The sequence below is a fragment of the Trachinotus anak genome, unplaced genomic scaffold (assembly GCF_046630095.1).
Source record: "Trachinotus anak isolate AG129_WGS33_773 ecotype Australia unplaced genomic scaffold, CSIRO_AGI_Tana_v1 ptg000018l, whole genome shotgun sequence".
In the NCBI taxonomy this organism is placed as follows: domain Eukaryota; kingdom Metazoa; phylum Chordata; class Actinopteri; order Carangiformes; family Carangidae; genus Trachinotus; species Trachinotus anak.
In genome coordinates, this window is record NW_027273869.1 from 12,273,770 (window position 1) to 12,291,285 (window position 17,516).

Here is a 17,516-nt window from a genome sequence, read left to right on the forward strand (position 1 = left end):
AAAAAACAGACGTCAAACACACATGTATGCATTAAGGCTCAGTTAATCACCATGAGTGATTTTCACATTAGACTGCAATCCCACATCGGCTCTCCCATGACTACACTTTATCCAAAGTGCTCTCACACACTCTACACTCTCCTATGATGCTCCTCTTCAGCATCATTTCCTCCCGGAGTGCTGCTGTATGACTGCTCTTTAGGAAAATAGAGAAAATATACATCTATCCCAATGTCACCAGGGTATAGCTCTGCTGTGCATTGGTGTCTGAAGCCTTAAAAGCATAATCCTGTTCATAAAATGTATTTGGAACCGTGACGGTGGCCGTTTAAGAAAATATAGATATTAGATGAGGGCGACCTGGAGTGAATAAGTTGGTAAAGTGCTGTGTTGTGACCTTGCAAAGACTGAAAGTGGGTTCTTGGTCTGATAACAGGATAAAAAGGCAGGATAAAAGAAAGCTCTGCGGTGCATCTTCCAGTTGATATGCAAATTTAGAGGTAATTGGTGAACAGGAGAATGTAATTGAATAAAAAGGACAATTAAGATAAAGTAAAGATGGCACCAGCCAAAACCACAGGCAAAATACCAAGACCAGGAACTGCAGCTCTGCTAAGATAGATTATTAAAGCTCAAAAAAAATGATTTACATTATCAAATTGCTTGTTTCTTACTTCTTCTCTGACAAAATAATGTCACTACTACAGCAAATGTGGTTTTGATATTAATATGATAAAGGAGGAGAGAAACAAAAAAGGGCAGGACGGGTTTTTATTATATTTTCATCTTATCAGATTCTTTCATTCCTCCGATAATTCTGTCTTACAAGTCAACCTAGATTTACAATTTGAGGAATCAGATAAAGGTGAATTTGTTGGATCGTGACACTTCACTTTCAGCTTGTTTCAGTTCTGTGACGAAAAATAGAATGAAATATCAATGTCTGCAAAAATAACAGTAGATAGTGACGTTATAATTACAGTTTCACACTTAGATTTCAGGGAATCATCTGATTCAGAGCCAGATTTAGAAAATGTGTCACCTACAAAACCCGTACACAGTTGACTCAAGTTTCAGCAGGACTTACAACCACTATTTTGTGACTAATAAAGCTGAGGAACGACTTTGTGCTATAAGTTCCAGTCCTGCAGTTTACCTTGACACCTGATCTCCCACAAAATAGAGGGATTGCTATGGAGAATCCCTTCATGAGGAACAATATAATGTCTTAAAACGATTTCAAGAAATAAAGTGTGCTACTCACTCTAGTACATCTCTGTTGAAGGGCTTCTTGCTGTTGCCGAGGAACTCTCCAATCATCTGTCGACTAAGGCCCTTCCTCTGGAGCAGAAAGTGAGCCACGCCGATGGGTGTGTCTGGGATGAAGCCTCGTGAGATCAGGAACTGAAGGCCCTTGTCAGGGTTTCTGAGACAAACAACACAAAAAAAATGGAGGAAATGAAAACATGAAAAGTCTTGTCAGTGACCTAGCAGTACCTTAAAGCTGCGTGGCTGCTATATAATATCCTAAATATCAGTGGTAGTAGTGTGACTGTGACAGATGATTTGCCCTTTTTTTCTTTATCAATGAAATATTTATTGTAATACTGTTAAGAGAGCATTAAGATCATTAAAATAAATAATTATGAACTGTGACGATGAGGTTCTTTGTTTGATAATCAGTCGGTAGGGTGTTTACTGTGCATACCTGTATAGACTAGGTGGAGACACAGAGCAAAACCTCATAAGTATTCCTTCCCCTGCTGAATTGCAACATTCATTAACAACTACTAAAGAGCTCAAAACTATGCTAAATTCAGGGGATACTGCTCGAATCATAATGGCTGATTTGAGATGCAGCTCTAAATCCCTGCTTGTAAGCACAGACTTCGAGCTCAAGTCTCAAGTAGACTTTGTTGGACTGAAACAGGTCTAAGATTAGCCGGAGGCAAACTTTGTGACTGTGATACATTATCTATGCCAAGTCTCTCCAGTAGATTTTACCAGTGCACCAAAATTAAAGAAAAGACCAGAACCAGCCTGAGGACCGTAAATCAACCCAAAACTGTGTGATGTGGTTTTGAAAACAGTCGGTACTGTCAGCAGTTTGAAGCTGAAGCAAGATTATGTAACTTCTGAAAGAAAAAATGACATTCTATCTCTTACAAACAACAAGTTTAATTCATCAGAAATAACACACTCTTGCCTAACTTAATACAACCAGGGGTTTTGCTGCCATAGCTTAACTTGTTCTGGTACATCTATATAGCTTGTAAAGGCTATTGTTATCAAACTTTAAATACCCATTACCAATTCCCTATTTACTATATAGTGCACTTCTTTTATCCGTGTACCCTCTCTGCCATTTTATTTGAGTGTAAGATTTCTGAGTCCCACAGTGGAATGAAAAAAGTAATTTCTGCAAACAATCCCGCAATGCAATGCTCCACGTTTTATAGACGCCAGCTGACAGTGATGATGAAAAATGATAATGATAAGTAAGAGTCCGAAATCTCCATGTACTGATAAGGAGTAGTGTCTGCGTGAATGAGTGGGTGATTTCAGACACAGCCTCTGTACCTGACATCAATATAAATATATATATTGTTTTTTATTATTTTGTTTTTTTTTTCTTTTTTCTTGCATCAGCCTGTTGCTTGGTTAGTATGACCGGTAGTTGGCAAATGTTTGCAAACTATAAATAGATATCATAACTGTTGCTGCACTGCTGTTTTATCCCATATTTGTTACTTGTTGCTTAATGAGTGCATTTCTTCCACCAATTGGTTTCAGTTGACATTCTGTTAACAACCACTGGCATATTTAAGTAAAGCACTGCAAAATGCAAACAGTCTGTAGTCAAACAGCAAGAGCATCTGAAATTGAATATTTATTTTCATGTTGCATTTTGTAATTGTTTTCTATTAAATATTGAAGTTTATGAACATGTTTTGGCCTGACCAAGTGGTGCTATCCATGGTACTGAAAGGGGGTCTTAATTCTGAATAGGTTAAATTAGCATTTAGCTTTGTGGTGGCCCGCCAAAGTTTCATAAAGAACCAAAATATTAGTACACAATTGTTTTTTTCCCCCACAAATCACACCCTGTCTGTAGGCATTCTTTTTATTAAAGCAGTGTTGTGATTGTTGATCTACATTTGTTAATTTTCTGTGATCAATTTACCAAGCTTGCCATTACATTAGCTACTGATGTGTGGCTAATAATTGTTAATTACTGTTGGGCTAACTTAAGTGTTATGTATTTTGTACTCTTGTTGGCTTTTAAGTATATTTACTAGATTCATTATTGCCTTGTATTTCTTATGTGGACAGCTAGTCTATACTTGAATGAATCTAGTTTCCTTGTTGCAGTACTAATTAATTTTTATTAACAAATTTTGCAGTTCCCTTGATAAAACTCTTTTAACTTTATGGTATCTCATTGTTGGCTGATTTGTAGTCACTATCCTTTGTTATCCAATACTGTTTTCACAGCTTCATAATTGCTTCTAGTAAAAACTTCATAGGCCAACTGCTGTCTTCAGCGTTAATTGAAATTGGGATTAGCTTGATGCATAGCTGTGCACTGACACTCACAATGAGAGCAGAAGAGGCTACTTTAACAAGCTAAAACTATTGGTGGGATCCTTTGGAAACACAGAGGCCTACAATCTCACTTATGATGATTGAGTAGTCTATGTGAACATCTATTTGGCCGGGGAAATGAGGTGTATTTCTATGTTCATGCCTTTAGAAAAACTGTCTTACCATCTCATTGGTTTCCATGAATCATTGTTCTCCCTGCCTATCAGAAAATAGTTTCAGCTTACTGCATGGCAGAAGTTATTTATGTATGAACAAGGAAGTAATATCATAACTATTTATAACCCTATTAGACATAGGGGATAGTTGCTGAAAGGAGGCTACTGCACTATTGCAACAGCTCTCCCTCTCTAGTCTCTACACAGTGTTTAAACCACAACCTTTACGTAACGGAGCAGTGTTTGTGTGTGTGTGTACCACAGCTAATGGGTTTAGTAAGGCGAGGGTGGGACAAAGGGGAGGGAAGGATAAAGGGCAGGATAGAGGGAGGAGGCTGGAAGAGGACCAGACAGAGCAGATGTGCGGGAATGAGAGTGTGAGGACAGAGAGAGAGGACGATGAGCGCAGGCTGGGCTGCCAGAAAGCATCTGCTGTGACAGCCTCAGCACACTCTCAGCTTCTAGCTCACCCTCTCAGCTGAAGGCGATGTCTCGCCAAACAAATTTGGCATATATCACTCATTTGATGTTTGCCCAAAAACAGATGGATCACACATGGAGATTATTATTTGTAATTAGAAGTGGACGGAGGAGTGAGAATCAGGATGGGGGGGGGGGTGATGCAGGAGATGCAAGATGGATGGATTCAGATGAGCGGTGCAGAATGAGTCCTCATCAGATAATAACCAGCGTGGATTGCTTGTTCAAATCCTGCAAATGTCATGGACCTCTTGTAATCGTGCAGATAATGGCTGTCCTTTCTCAGGAGCAAAGGTGGGCGTACTGTTGTGCTTTTATGATGCAACAAATCCTCCAAAATCAGCTTCTACTTCAACTCAGTTCACATCCCATCTCTGACGTACCTCCTACTGCAACTCTGTTACCTGGAAATTCCATATAATAAACATATACATATATACATTTATATGTATATATATAAACCACTAAGTTGTTTTGCCTGTTCGCTTTTGATGGGTAATGGGCAGGAGGATGTGCAACAGTAAGCAAATCCAACGGAGAGTGTTGGGTTGAATGGTGGCCATGCAAGGCACAACAACACTGGAGATAAGGGTTTGCATTGTACATCCAGGCTGTGATTAGGCTTAGGTAACAAAAACACTGTGGGTAAGGTAAACAAGTCTTGTGCTTCCAGTCTCTGTTAAATTGTTCAGTTTTCAGCCAAGACCACAATTATTCCTGAACCTAACAAAATGCTGTGAGAGCCAAAACACAACCACTAAATCATACTTTAGTTGCAACAAGCAGATATTGCATTGCAAGAGTGGATGATATGGTAGGAGGAAAAATAAAATATGCTGTCAGTGAACATCAGTATCACCCTTTTATGACTTGGTTGATATGCTCATTAAGGACAGTTCCTCATTATGTATATAAAAAAAAAGTTGTTCTTGCAACATTATTCCTCCAAAATACCATATTTGCTATTGCATATTGGAGGTACACGGCACAAATGTTGTTTCTGAGGGACAGAGTTGCTTACAGTCAGAGTTGGTTTATAGCATACACCTATATTTGTCATTAGGTTTCAGGATTTGTGCAGGATGGATGGAGCATGTGATTCAAAACTGAGCTGTTATGAAGTTGAAGTGTGAAAAGAGAACTAGAGTACCACATGATGACACATGCACACACACACACAAACAGCGAGGGGATGGGAAGAAGCAGTGCCAGACGAGACCCAGATGTCATGCTAAAATCACAACTCTCAAATACACTGCTACATGCCCTGATATCTTTCCCCCTCTCACACATTTCTTCCCTCCCTGTTGCACACACACCTACTTTTTTTTGTCTCATATTGGACTCTCATCCCGTCATAAATACATCACCTTGACCTCCACTTTTATTGGCCCTTTATTTTATTGCTAATGGACAGATGTGCACAGCGTCCCTACCTCAGAACTGTGTTTTATGGCCCTTACAAGTGCTTTACTGTCAGAACTGCATGTTGCCTATTTCTCCGGATGTACACATTTCTGTTTCCATTACTAACTGGTGATAGATTGATGGGCGGTTCGCGCCCCTGTGCAATTTTCTGAGAGGAAACACGATTGTGTGGTGTAACTGTAAATGTTTCAAAACCCTGAATCATTACACGGATGTGGAGTTGCTGTTGCAAAGCGTTGCTCGTGTCCATCAAGTGGGCTTTTGCTGATAAGGCAACTGAGGGGAGAATTTACTGAACTGGCTGCCATGGCTCCTTTCTCTTGGTTAGCTTTTATTTTTTAGAGCAGTGGTTCCAAACCTTTTTTGTCAGACATGTACCCAGAGCCCTGTCAGATGAGCCCCCTCATCATAACCCCCCTTCATGTTTCAAATATATATGGTTGTAATCTATTTCAACCATGTATCCATTACTTTTCACTGTTTCAACTTTCATACTTTTCACTATTTCCTGATTTATTCATGAGCACACTAATTACTTCAACTCTTAATACCTCAACTGAGCCCAGTTGCCAGACGGAGGATTAAAATTTTGCAGCGTACTTGTATATAAAATGTAATCAAATTGCAATTTCTATTTTTACTATTCTATCTCTACAATCTTTCTATTTACCACTTGGCAACTGCAAAACTATCCCATGGGGTGCCCGTACCAGATGGGAAACTGTTTAAGTTAAAGGAGCCTGGTGTTGTTTTATATTTGTCTTTATGTCAACAAATCCCATGAAAAGGCTAAAACTAACAATGTGGCTGTTACAATGTTAGTCTTTCTCTTCATACTACAGGAATTAGTGCTTTTGTCTGGGAAAATTTTCAAATGCAGAATAATTTACATTTGAAGAGTATTCACAGCAGCAGGATGGTGTCTGGTGATCTGGGATGGACTCAAAATCAATTAAAATGCCCATGTTCACCATAATGAAGGACCATTTCACATAGTTCTGGAGTGTGGCTCTCTGATGTGTTATTAATAAGGGCAACAAATGGTGACTATAGCACAGAGGAACAAGCTACATCAGTACTTGTTACAAGGAGTTGTTGTTTTTGATCGTTTCTGTTTGGAACTGGCTCATAATGTGAATAATGTACAAAATGGTCAGCCCCATCCTTTAGATAACAAGAGCAGGTGGGGATAAAAGGGTGTTGCATTGTGTGAGAAATGCTTCCTCTGTCTGCCATCTGGATTTCAGAGTTTGTAATTATGTACTGGGTCATTCAGCACTGAGGGCAGAATGTTAATACAGGGAAGGAAGTGTGTGCGCACAAACAAGCCCACATGAACATACCAAGATAAATACACACACACAGACATTTTTATAGAGCTGTCTCCTCCTGACGGCAGGCTATCACTCCTGCGGAGCTTTGTTGATCTACTGTGTTAATTAGTCTTCTTGACATACTGTATGTATGCAGACCCCCCCCCCCCCCCCCTTAACACTTACACAATCACCTATCCATGTCTTATGCCACCTTTTCTTTAATTCATAGAGCTCTGATCATGCTCCATTTTCATGCATCATGTGGAGCCCACCATGAGCTGCTGTGATGTCTAATCAATGCTTTCACCACACTAGAATGAGAGAGGGAGAAAAGTGAAATGAGGGCATGTCTAATGAAATGGAAAAGTCGTGCATACAGAAAGAGAAATCTACTCAGGAATCTGTCATTAATGTCCCACCTCCCTTCTACCTTTTTATTCTTGTGCAGGCTGGTACACACACACACACACACACACACACACACACACACACACACACACACACACACACATACACAAACTCAGACCCAAAACTTCTGACTTTTCCTCTCTTTAATTTACTTCCTCCCCTTCCTTTCTCACTCCTCCTGCTAAGGTGGTGCATAGACCACCTGCTGCAAGGCTCATACACACTCACACATTACATTACCAAACCATGTGAATATGCGTGAGGTTTTTTTTTACCGCATGATCAAGCAATACCCAAGTTTTAGCCCAAAGCAAACAACCCTGTTTAAGATGCAAAGGATACAGCGGCGCAGGTATTAGAGGGAGGATATGAACTGGTGGAACTAATGAGCCTCAAGCTCGATTGCTCTCTCTCTCTCTCTCTCTCTCTCTCTCTCTCTCTCTCTCTCTCTCTCTCTCTCTCTCTCTCTCTATCTCTATCTTTTTTTTTATTTATTAATTTTTTCGCTCTCCCTTCCTCATTCTGTCTCCCTTCCCTTGTAGCCAATTTATTAAAAGTCAGCTTATCTTTCAAGGTGTTTGATCAGGGGAACGAGAAGAGGGGATTGCAAGTAGACAGAAATGGCAATGAAACCTGTCACTTTATCAAAAAAAGTAACAGAACCTCGTAATCAAACTTCCATTAAACAGCCATAACAAATGTGTGTAGTCCTCACTTCCCCCGTAGAGAAATCTATTTAAAAAACTGCTGAGTGTTACAAACTTCAACAGCAAATGTCAAAACGTCAAAAAAAGTGACATTATCCAGTAATTATCCCGTATAAACTTTCTTGGCTAGCAATAGGACTGAAGCACAAAAATGCCCAAATCTCCCCCATCCATAAAAAACATGAAAAACACTCACTTTTCCAACCACTTTTCATGACTGCTGTTTTAAGCTTGGTGTCAAATGAATTTTTCAAATAATGAAATGGAACTTTTTAATGGTTTATTTATCTTTAAGAAGTAGGGGACTGTTCTCAACCCATGAAATGAAAGATTAAGTGTTTTCTTTATCTGAAAAATTCAATTTGGAGATGCGGGGTTATCACTTGACAGCGACAGTAAAAGAGTAAAATGAGGGTAAAAACAGAGTCGGATGGGAGACATTAGTGTTGGTGCGAGGCTCATGATGGGATGAAAACATCCAAATGGCCTTAAGCTGGGGTCAAGTCTCAAATCACAATACCTTGGATTGTCTACTTTTGAATAATGTTTTGGTTTTAGGTTTTTTCTTTTTTTGATTTTTTAAATTTTTTTTTTATTTTTTAATCTTTAATGTGACAGGTACATGTCACATGCACATCTTTTTGTGGTGAAGGGAAATACTGTAAACCTTTGTGTCCAGCCTATAACACATTTGCAGGTGAGAGATTGTGCTGTACTCACCAGCTGGCTGCCTTGCTGTAGGCAGGGCCATTGACATTTGCAGTAACTCTCTCTGTCCTTCCACAATATTTATTAACGGCACAGACCCATACGATCAGAGATACAGCTACAGTCTTTCTCCTAAATGGATTAAAATAGCTGACAGTGTTAACACCTCATGTTACCACGGTGCCAGTTAAAACTATCACTTAAATCTCGATTTTGTACTCTGACTTGATACTGTAAGACTCCTTGCATCCTGGTAATTTCTATAAAACAAAATCAGATAATATGAACAGTTATTTAACTTTTTTTTTTTTTTTTTTTGTGCACATTTAGAGCTTCGTGAACATGTTTGAGTGACAGTATGGGGCAATATGGCATTGTTGTTAATGTTCAGAGCTGGCTAAACCTCAAACACTTTTTTCTTTCTTTTGAAGATTTCCCAAACAAATGTGTTGATGTCTAATACTAAAATACTTATAAAAAGTAATAAGGATTAATGTAGCATTTTGCACTTGGACCCCCCTCCGTGTCTCTGAAAATGGAGAAATCATACTCAACTTTACTTGACAATGCTCTTTTAGGCCCTAAAATCTTCAATTTTCTCTACTTTCAACATTTCCCTTTGTGATTATTCCCTCTGCATCCTCCCTCCACTATATGTAGAGCTCGTTCCCGCATCTCTTGTTTTCATTGTCATGCTCCAGCATTGAGTCAAAGTTAATCGGCTTTATTGTGCACTTTTATGGCGCTGCAGAGCTTGGCAGTGAGCAAAAAGATTATGTCTGTTTATGAGCTCCAGTCGTCTAAATTTGTTTGAGATGGCTTAATTGGGGCAATATCTTTATTGCCCCAATATTCTTTAATTTAACAGTGGTTTTGCACTCAAGGGAACACTGTGTAATTTCCTTCACTCCAAGATATTTTGGAAAGCAAGGAGAGCTTTCACCAAAATGGTTGAGGTGGCAAGGGCAAAAAAAAAAAAAAAAACTTGCTTGGATTGAAATGTTAACAAATTTTTCATCCCAGTTCCCAAGGTGCCGGTTCACAGTGTGCTGAAGGAACTTTTAATTACATTCACGACTCAGAGCAGAATGACTAATGAGAATTTTAGGCCTCGTGGATCGTTGCCATTATTTTTTAGATTTACCCCTCATGTATTCCAACTAATTGTTACCCAGCTAGTCCATCAGTTGTTGAGCTCAACGTTTAATATATCTGAGTGAGTCTAGTTCATTTATTTGAATATGTGGGGTGTTAAGGTCCTTTAGGGCATGCTCTGGGTTAAACGCTAATAGAGCATATGGTAAATCTCCCTATTTAATCATTCTGTCCAAGTGTGCTGCGGGCTGCTTTGCACATTTTCAGGAATTATGTGGTTACAAACATTTCTAAAAGGAGAATGCAAAATGTTGAAGAAATGTAATCATGGTTTTTGTGAATCATGTAAGATATGTGAGAAAAAGGTTTTTCAGTTCTTCTCTGATGGTGTAATTGATTATTTCAATGAAGAACTGACTGTGGGTCATATTTCACCCTGGTTTCTACCTCAAAACTGAGAAACTCACCTCCAGGTTTCAGTGTTTGTCTCAGCAAATCAACAGATTCAGCCGGCGCTGGCCCCATTCACTGCTGTCACCATGGCAACACTTTTTCCTTATCTCTTGCTGCCATGTAACCACCTTGCACCTGTCTGGAGTGCGTCTTGGGAAGTTCTTATCAGGTTTTGACTTTGTCACTCTTCACTAGGCGGCAAGGGGAACTGAATTCACAACGACTGAAAAGCTGCAACCAGCAAAACAAACAAGCTCCTCAAAACAGAGAGCACGTTTTTCTTCCGCCAACTATTTGTGAAGCCACGGAGGAAAATGCAGTGCTAATTGGGTTGTGACGCAAGAGTTACCTGTGTAGGTTTTACATCAAGAACTTGGGCCCTTGACATTAAAGACACACTTTGAGCAGATGACAGGGACATCATACCTGATACAAATGTTAAATGCACTGTATATTCAACAAAATGATTAAACAAGCAAAACAACTGTAACTACACATGCCAGGGCTGTCAAGCTTTTGATTTGTTGAGCTTCTAATCAGACCAGGCTCCTTCACCCCAGCCTGCCTGTTGGGTCATGGACTCTGTAAGACCTCTGAAGGTCCCCTGAGGTATTTGCCACCAAGGTTTTATCAGCAGATCCCTTGAGTCTTGTAAATTGTGAGTCATGGATCAGACATCCCCCATCACCCTGTTACCCAGTTGTTATGATTGTCCAGGTCTTTACACCTGCCCATTTCTCCTGCATCCAATACTCCCAATCCAATAGTCCCTTGCCATCGAGATAATCAATGTAATTTGCATAGTCTGTGAGTGTTCATTGGCTCATCAGTCAGTCATTTACATGTCCAGCTAACTAGTTTACAGTTAACTAGCTTACTGTCTACAGAAGTAACCCCTAATATCATTAGTTAATGATATTGACATATTGTGGGGTTACAGGTTATGCTAGTTTATGCTAGGTTATGCTCAAAGTCTAGCTCATCCTCTGTAGTATTTCCACACCTTCGGTTAAGGGTAACGCTAGCAGCTCTGTCATGCTCTTGGATTCTGAGAAAGTTTCATCTCATCCTAAAAACATTTTCTCTTCTAACATTAAAAATGAAAATAGGCTGAGCAGCGTAACCGTGGTCAAAGAAAATAGCTGTCTTATCTTACGTTTTTCCTTGTCATGCTTAACACCAAGCATACTGCAGCATAGGATCAGTGCTGGTAATTTCAATGTCTCCAGATTATGAACTGTTGAGGTACATGTAGATTTTAGCCTCAGTCTTTTAGCATGATAACTGTAACCATCAAGCTCATATTTTACACTGTTTTTTTTTTTTAAGAGAGAGAGAGTCTTGTTTTCAAACAACTGTAAACTTGAAAAACTGGGCTAATGTTAATAGGAAGCCAGCTAGAGCTGATAAAATCTGTCAGTAATTGTCAGTTATTTGAGCTGGCAGTAACTGGCAAAAAATGAGAAGTATGATTTTGTCAGCCTCTGTCTGAAATCAAAGACCCATTGTTTGACCTTTGAGTGATAAATCAGTTTCTGTTATGATTGTAAACCGCACATGTACTGAATGAAAATCTTGACAGGCGTAGCAACAGTACAAGGCACGGGGCTTAGCCAGCTGACATTTCCATCATGTCTGGGTGTGTAACTATCCATGTCCTGACTCTCTTATTGCATCTCAGCTTGGTACGCACATTTCCTTCATTTCATCCCTCTTACAAATCAATCTTCACTTCCCTGTGTCAATAATTCAACCTCTTTCTCTTGCCCCTGTGTTAATTTGTCTTTGTGAGAAGAAAGAAGACACCTCAGATCCAGCTTGGGACTTAGGCTTCAGTCTGTTTGTTCTTTTGGCACAATGGGGACGTGTGAGGAAAATGCTTTTCTTTGCTCTTTTGAGTCCAGTGGGTCCCATCAAACTTCAGGTACACCTGGAGGACAGCATGAGCTTCAGATGTGTCATAAATCTCACTGTACCATATTATATTCTTTCCAATACATCCTTTTTCTTTTACCCTTCCCAATAATGATGTTCCTCAGAATATGTCTGTCGGTAAAAGCAAATTTAAACTTTAAAACTTTGATGAATTTGAAACCTTAAAAGTAGAATGATCACATCACTGGACCCTGATTAGCTGACGACACCAGCACCTCTAATTCTTTAAGGCTAATTCTAAAATGACAACTTCCAGATGCCTTGAAATTTCCTGTATGGATTAATTATGACATCGTACTTAGGGGTACTGTACTACCTTTACAGTAATGGTAAGAAGGAAGACAGGAGTAGCTCATTTCACTCTTCTACGTAAAACTTAGAAGAGAAAGAAACTAAGAAGAGAAAGAAAAAACAAATTACCAGACTAAAAACCACTGTTCTGTCGTGCCGAAATCTCTTCGGGAGCATTCATTGTGTGTTCCAGTGCAGTAAATTGTGGCTCTACAGTCAGCAATGATTCAGAACTGATAACACAACACTCAAGCTGAGTTCAAACTCAATTACAATTGTCTAAACACAAAGGAATGAAAATGTAGTGTCTACTCACACATTGAAGAGGTTGAGGCCGATGCGGTAGAGGCGTTTTCGCATGACGTCAGTGGACAACGTGGGTGATTTACAGCTGGCAGGGTTCTCACAGTGGTAGCGTGGCAGGCTGAGGATCATAGCCTGCAGTGCCTCCTTGGACGAGGCCTCAGATGTGGAGCGTGCCTCTGTGGACGTGCTGCTGCTGCTCATCTGCTCCGAGCTGTTATCTGCCGTCTCGGAGCCACATCTCTTCACTCCCAGGGGCTCTACCATGGGAGAGCTCTCCAACGGTATAGCCTCCTGCGGTGGAGGGGCTTGAGGGGGTTCTGAGGGTGGTGGGGCCACCATCACAATCTTCTCTGGGCTTTGATGGGCAGCCATCTTTTCCAGAGGGGTTAGGGGGGGTTGCTCATCCTCCCCTAGCTCTTCCTCACTTGGAGGAGGAGCAGGGAATTCAACATCCTGCTCACTTTCTTCTAAATCTAACTCTAGGGGTGGTGGTGGGGGTTCTTGGGGGGGCGGTGGGGGATCTATGGGTTCAGCTGGGACGTCTGCAGGGGGAGGAGGGGGTTCTTGTGGGGGGCCAGGTGGGAAAGAGACTGGGGTGGAATTTGTTGTTGTGGTCGTGGTCGTGACAGTGGTGGAGGCTCTTTCTTGTTGGACGCAGCTGCCGAGCGTGACAGAAGTAGATTCCATGACCGAGGATGAAACACAGAAGTTCTGGCTGTCGATCTGCACCGTTACATCTCGAAACGCCATCATCAGCTTGCTCGCACTTCTCGACAGGTCACTTGGGTCCACCACGCCTTGATGAATTGTTGACTCTCCCACACCACCTCCTTCTCCGCCACCTCCTACTCCTGCAGCAGCTGCTGCTGCGCTGAAGGAGTCGGCACTGAACTGATAAGTGCCGCCTTCTTGCAGTGAACACATGGTCTTCAGGCTCCAGTTGCTGAGTGCATCGTCTATAGACTTTGCCAGAGACTGGACCTGTTCAGTGAATGAGTCTTCCAGGTCAGTTAGGGTGCCACCAACTGTGGCAGGCAGGGATGGTGAGCGCACCAATGGGATACCTGCCAAGTTACAGCCTTCTGCCAGGGCCCGTTCAGCAGAGAAACCCTCCGTGTTTTGCACACGGACCTTACGCAGGGAGATCCGTCGAGGCAGGCGACTCTCTAGCAGTGAATTGCGGATCTTCTCGAAGTTCTTGCTGAGCTGGTACTGGCGGAAGGCAGTCTGGATCTTGCAGGCAGCACGGCGGGAGATGAGGTGCCCACCGTATTTGTGCTCTAGCATTTCGATCTAGAAAGTACAAGAAAGGACATAAAAGGAAAATAATGAATTGGTGAATTTCTTCTGTATTTTTACAGTGTATAACCTATCAGGGTTATACATTCACTGTAAAAACATAACTGTATAGACTCAATCACATATGACAGTAATGGGCTGCATATAAATAACAAATTTAAGAACAAACACAGGACACAGATGTGTTAGAAAAAAACATTGCCAAACTCAAAGAAGGCTCTTAGCTGATGACTCCCACAATACCCTGTATCATCGACAGTTATATTTGTTAAAGGGGCTCATGCATGGCATCTATATTCTCTTGTCTGTTGTTGTGGTGCATGAAGGATGAATATTGTGAATGACTTGAATAGGATTGTGAGAACACAGGTGAAATGTAGGTGGAATGAACGAGTCGGACAGTAAGGAATGGGATAATTGTGATGGAAAATAAGAGAAAATAAATGCAGTTCCCAGAAGATGGAAGTAAAGTCTAATTCCTGGGGCAAGCAGGCAAAATTCTGATATTAAAGTACTCTAAATTCATATAATAATATTCTCAGATGGCTCTGTAATTGTAATGTGCACACTGGCCCTGTGATGTGTGTAGTGAAACTATATACAGTCTGGTCAAAGCTACGGTTTGAAGGAGTAAACCCAGTAAAGGCTGACTCATGGTATTTGGACAAACCGTTCATTTCCTCAGCAAATAGAACTCATAATCTCTCCGAATTCCAGAGAGAGGTCCTCCACACAACTTTAAATTGTCTGAAACTGAACAAGCCATTAATCTTGCCTGTGAAAAATTGCTCAAATGCTGTGGGAAATAGATAGAGATGTAATATAGCCATCCTCATCCGGCGGCAGCTCGAACACTAGATGAAACCTCATTGAGTTTCCCAGAACAATCGGGGTGTGGGTATCTTTGGAAGAGCCCAGAAAGAGCGCTTATCTTCTTGAGTCACTCTGAAATCCTTTTCATTCAGACGAAATCAATGAATATAATTCTGTTTCTGTTCTAACTTTATCAAGGGCACGAGAGTGGAGCAGGTTTGAGCTTTGAAAGAATAGCAGTGTTGCATTCTGTCATTTAACAAACATTAAAAAGCACACATGTTGTAAATATACTGCGTAGAAAAGCAAATTAAAAATAATTAATTCATTCTATGAAATAGAAATCCTTGCTACTCCCTCCCTCTTATGAATTTGAGCTGGCTTCTTGTTTCAGGATGTGTGTGCATGAGGATTAATTTGGTCCAAGTAAAATATCCCTTCTAAAAATTCAAATGCAATTGAGCAAATGGTTCCTGTGGCCACGAAGGATCAAACTGTAACTTTCAACTGTTAGTCTCCCTTTGCTTTTAGTCCTGAACAAAGTCACCCAGCCACCTCGGATGGACTCCTGCAAAGAGGCACTGATAGGCTGTAATGGCTCAAGGGTTTGCAATTTGTGATAAGTGGTTAGTTCAACAAGATGCAGCCTCTCTGGTTGTCGTTGGAGGAACGGAATCACATACAAAGCTCTTTAGAAAAGTGGAATGACACTGAAAATCCATCTTATCTACTCCATTTACATTTCACTGCAGAGCCTCTGCGAGAAAGGTGAGACGTACTGAGAATATTAAGATGGTTCCTGAATAGGACGCTGGTTTGGGGCTCTACTGTATCTGCTGATGGCGACTTCTAAGCAGCCGTCAGCTCTTGCAGACTGGTCGAACTCAATCTGAATATTCATCACGTTTTAATCTGGATTGTTCTGTGACTGCACTGTAATAACAAGGTTAGCCTCATCACCATGACTGCACACCAAAATAGACCCTTTTTAGGTTTAGGCACAAAGGTAACATGATTGACTTCATTATTCAGAAAGGTGTCCCTCATCAAAACAAATTCTGCAAAGAGCTCCACTGCAGAGGTGCCCTTGGATGTGAGAAAGGGCCGTCAGTCAGGCTCCGTTTGATTAAATGTGGCAGTCAAGCTTGTTTGTTTTGACTTCTCTATAAGCCGGGTCGGGGATGATGAATAAAGCATTTGAGTCACGTTGCATTCTTTATCAGTGTGTGTATTTGATACACTTTGCTATTAAGATGGAATTACAGACACCATGACGAGCTGGGACATGATGGATGGAGGAAAGAAGAATGGAGGAAAAGAAGCAGTAAGTGAGGAGAGTAAACAGGATTTGATGCTGGTCTAGCAATGATTGTGTTGGAGCAAGAGATGTGCCTGTATACCAGTTTTACTACATACAATGGTTAAAGATTCTAATGGTATCGATGCCAGTAACGTCTAATATTGTCAATACCATGATTATCAACATTTACAGAGGGAACCATGAACACAGCACACTCTTGTCCTGTTTTTGTTAGCAATGTCATTTTAATTAGCCACAAAGGAGCGCCTGTCTACCAGTAAGACAGAGGCAAAGCAGCCACAGGAGGACCAGAGAACCAGGCTCCTTGATAGTCCGTGACTTGCTGTGTTAACATAAAATCAAAATGTTAACATGTTAACATAAAATAAAATTAAATTAGTAGTCGACCAACTGAAGCGTGATAGGTTTATGTCGTAAAGTTCAATGAGAGGGCATTCATTTTAGGTGTCAAAGAAAGAGGAAACTCCCTGTGCCTTCATCATGGGTCAGCATCAATGAGTGCTGTGGTATTAATGCAGAGATGGTGGTGCTACTGGTTTGTAAGAGCTTAGTATAACTCTACCACTTTACATTGCTATTATGTTCTGATAATTCTGCCTTTTAACTATTAATGCCCAGCAGGAAATACAAAATTGCTGCACTCTACAAATCTTAAACCTTAAAACCATTTTTTGTCCACTTGGGGACATTTGTAAACGCAATTACATTTTACTGCCTTTTAAGCAACCTTTTAAGTTGTGTTTCTGTCCACCAGGCAAATCTAAGTCCAATATTCACTGTCTTTTAGCTCTTTTTTGGTTTTTACCAACTCCTAAGGGAAATATCTGGCTCTTAAATACTCCACTATGTTCACCAGCTACTCACTGACTTTGCCTGTCTAGTGTTTCATGATATACTGGTAGCGTACTGTGGTTTTTAAAGCTGCTGCCTACTGTGTTTGAAACTGATGCCATGAGAGCAGCGAGGCTCAAACAAAACACTAAAGTTGGGGGGCACACATCTTAACAATGAGCTGAGACTCATTATAAAGCTCAATAACGCCAATGGGAACTGCAGATTCAACAAAGTGACTTTCACATTGTGACTTTGTTTTTCCAGAAACATTTGATACATCATCATATAAATTATTGATTAAAACTGGTCTAGAGACAAGCAAATTGAATCATAAACTTGGGGTTGGGGTCAGAGCCAAAAA

General features: G+C 40.6%; 1 protein-coding gene across 4 annotated transcripts in view; it reads right to left on the bottom strand.

Annotated features, from left to right (window-relative positions):
- Window positions 1–17,516, bottom strand: part of iqsec3a (IQ motif and Sec7 domain ArfGEF 3a) — a 96,532-nt gene that overhangs the window by 27,176 nt on the left and 51,840 nt on the right. For all 4 annotated transcript variants that reach the window (XM_071501563.1, XM_071501561.1, XM_071501560.1 and 1 more), the window contains 2 exons: window positions 12,899–14,181; window positions 1,265–1,426 (listed from right to left, as the gene is read on the bottom strand). In XM_071501563.1, the coding sequence (XP_071357664.1) occupies window positions 1,265–1,426; window positions 12,899–14,175 (1,439 nt within the window). In that variant the 5' untranslated portion in view covers window positions 14,176–14,181. The remainder of the gene's footprint in view (window positions 1–1,264; window positions 1,427–12,898; window positions 14,182–17,516) is intronic.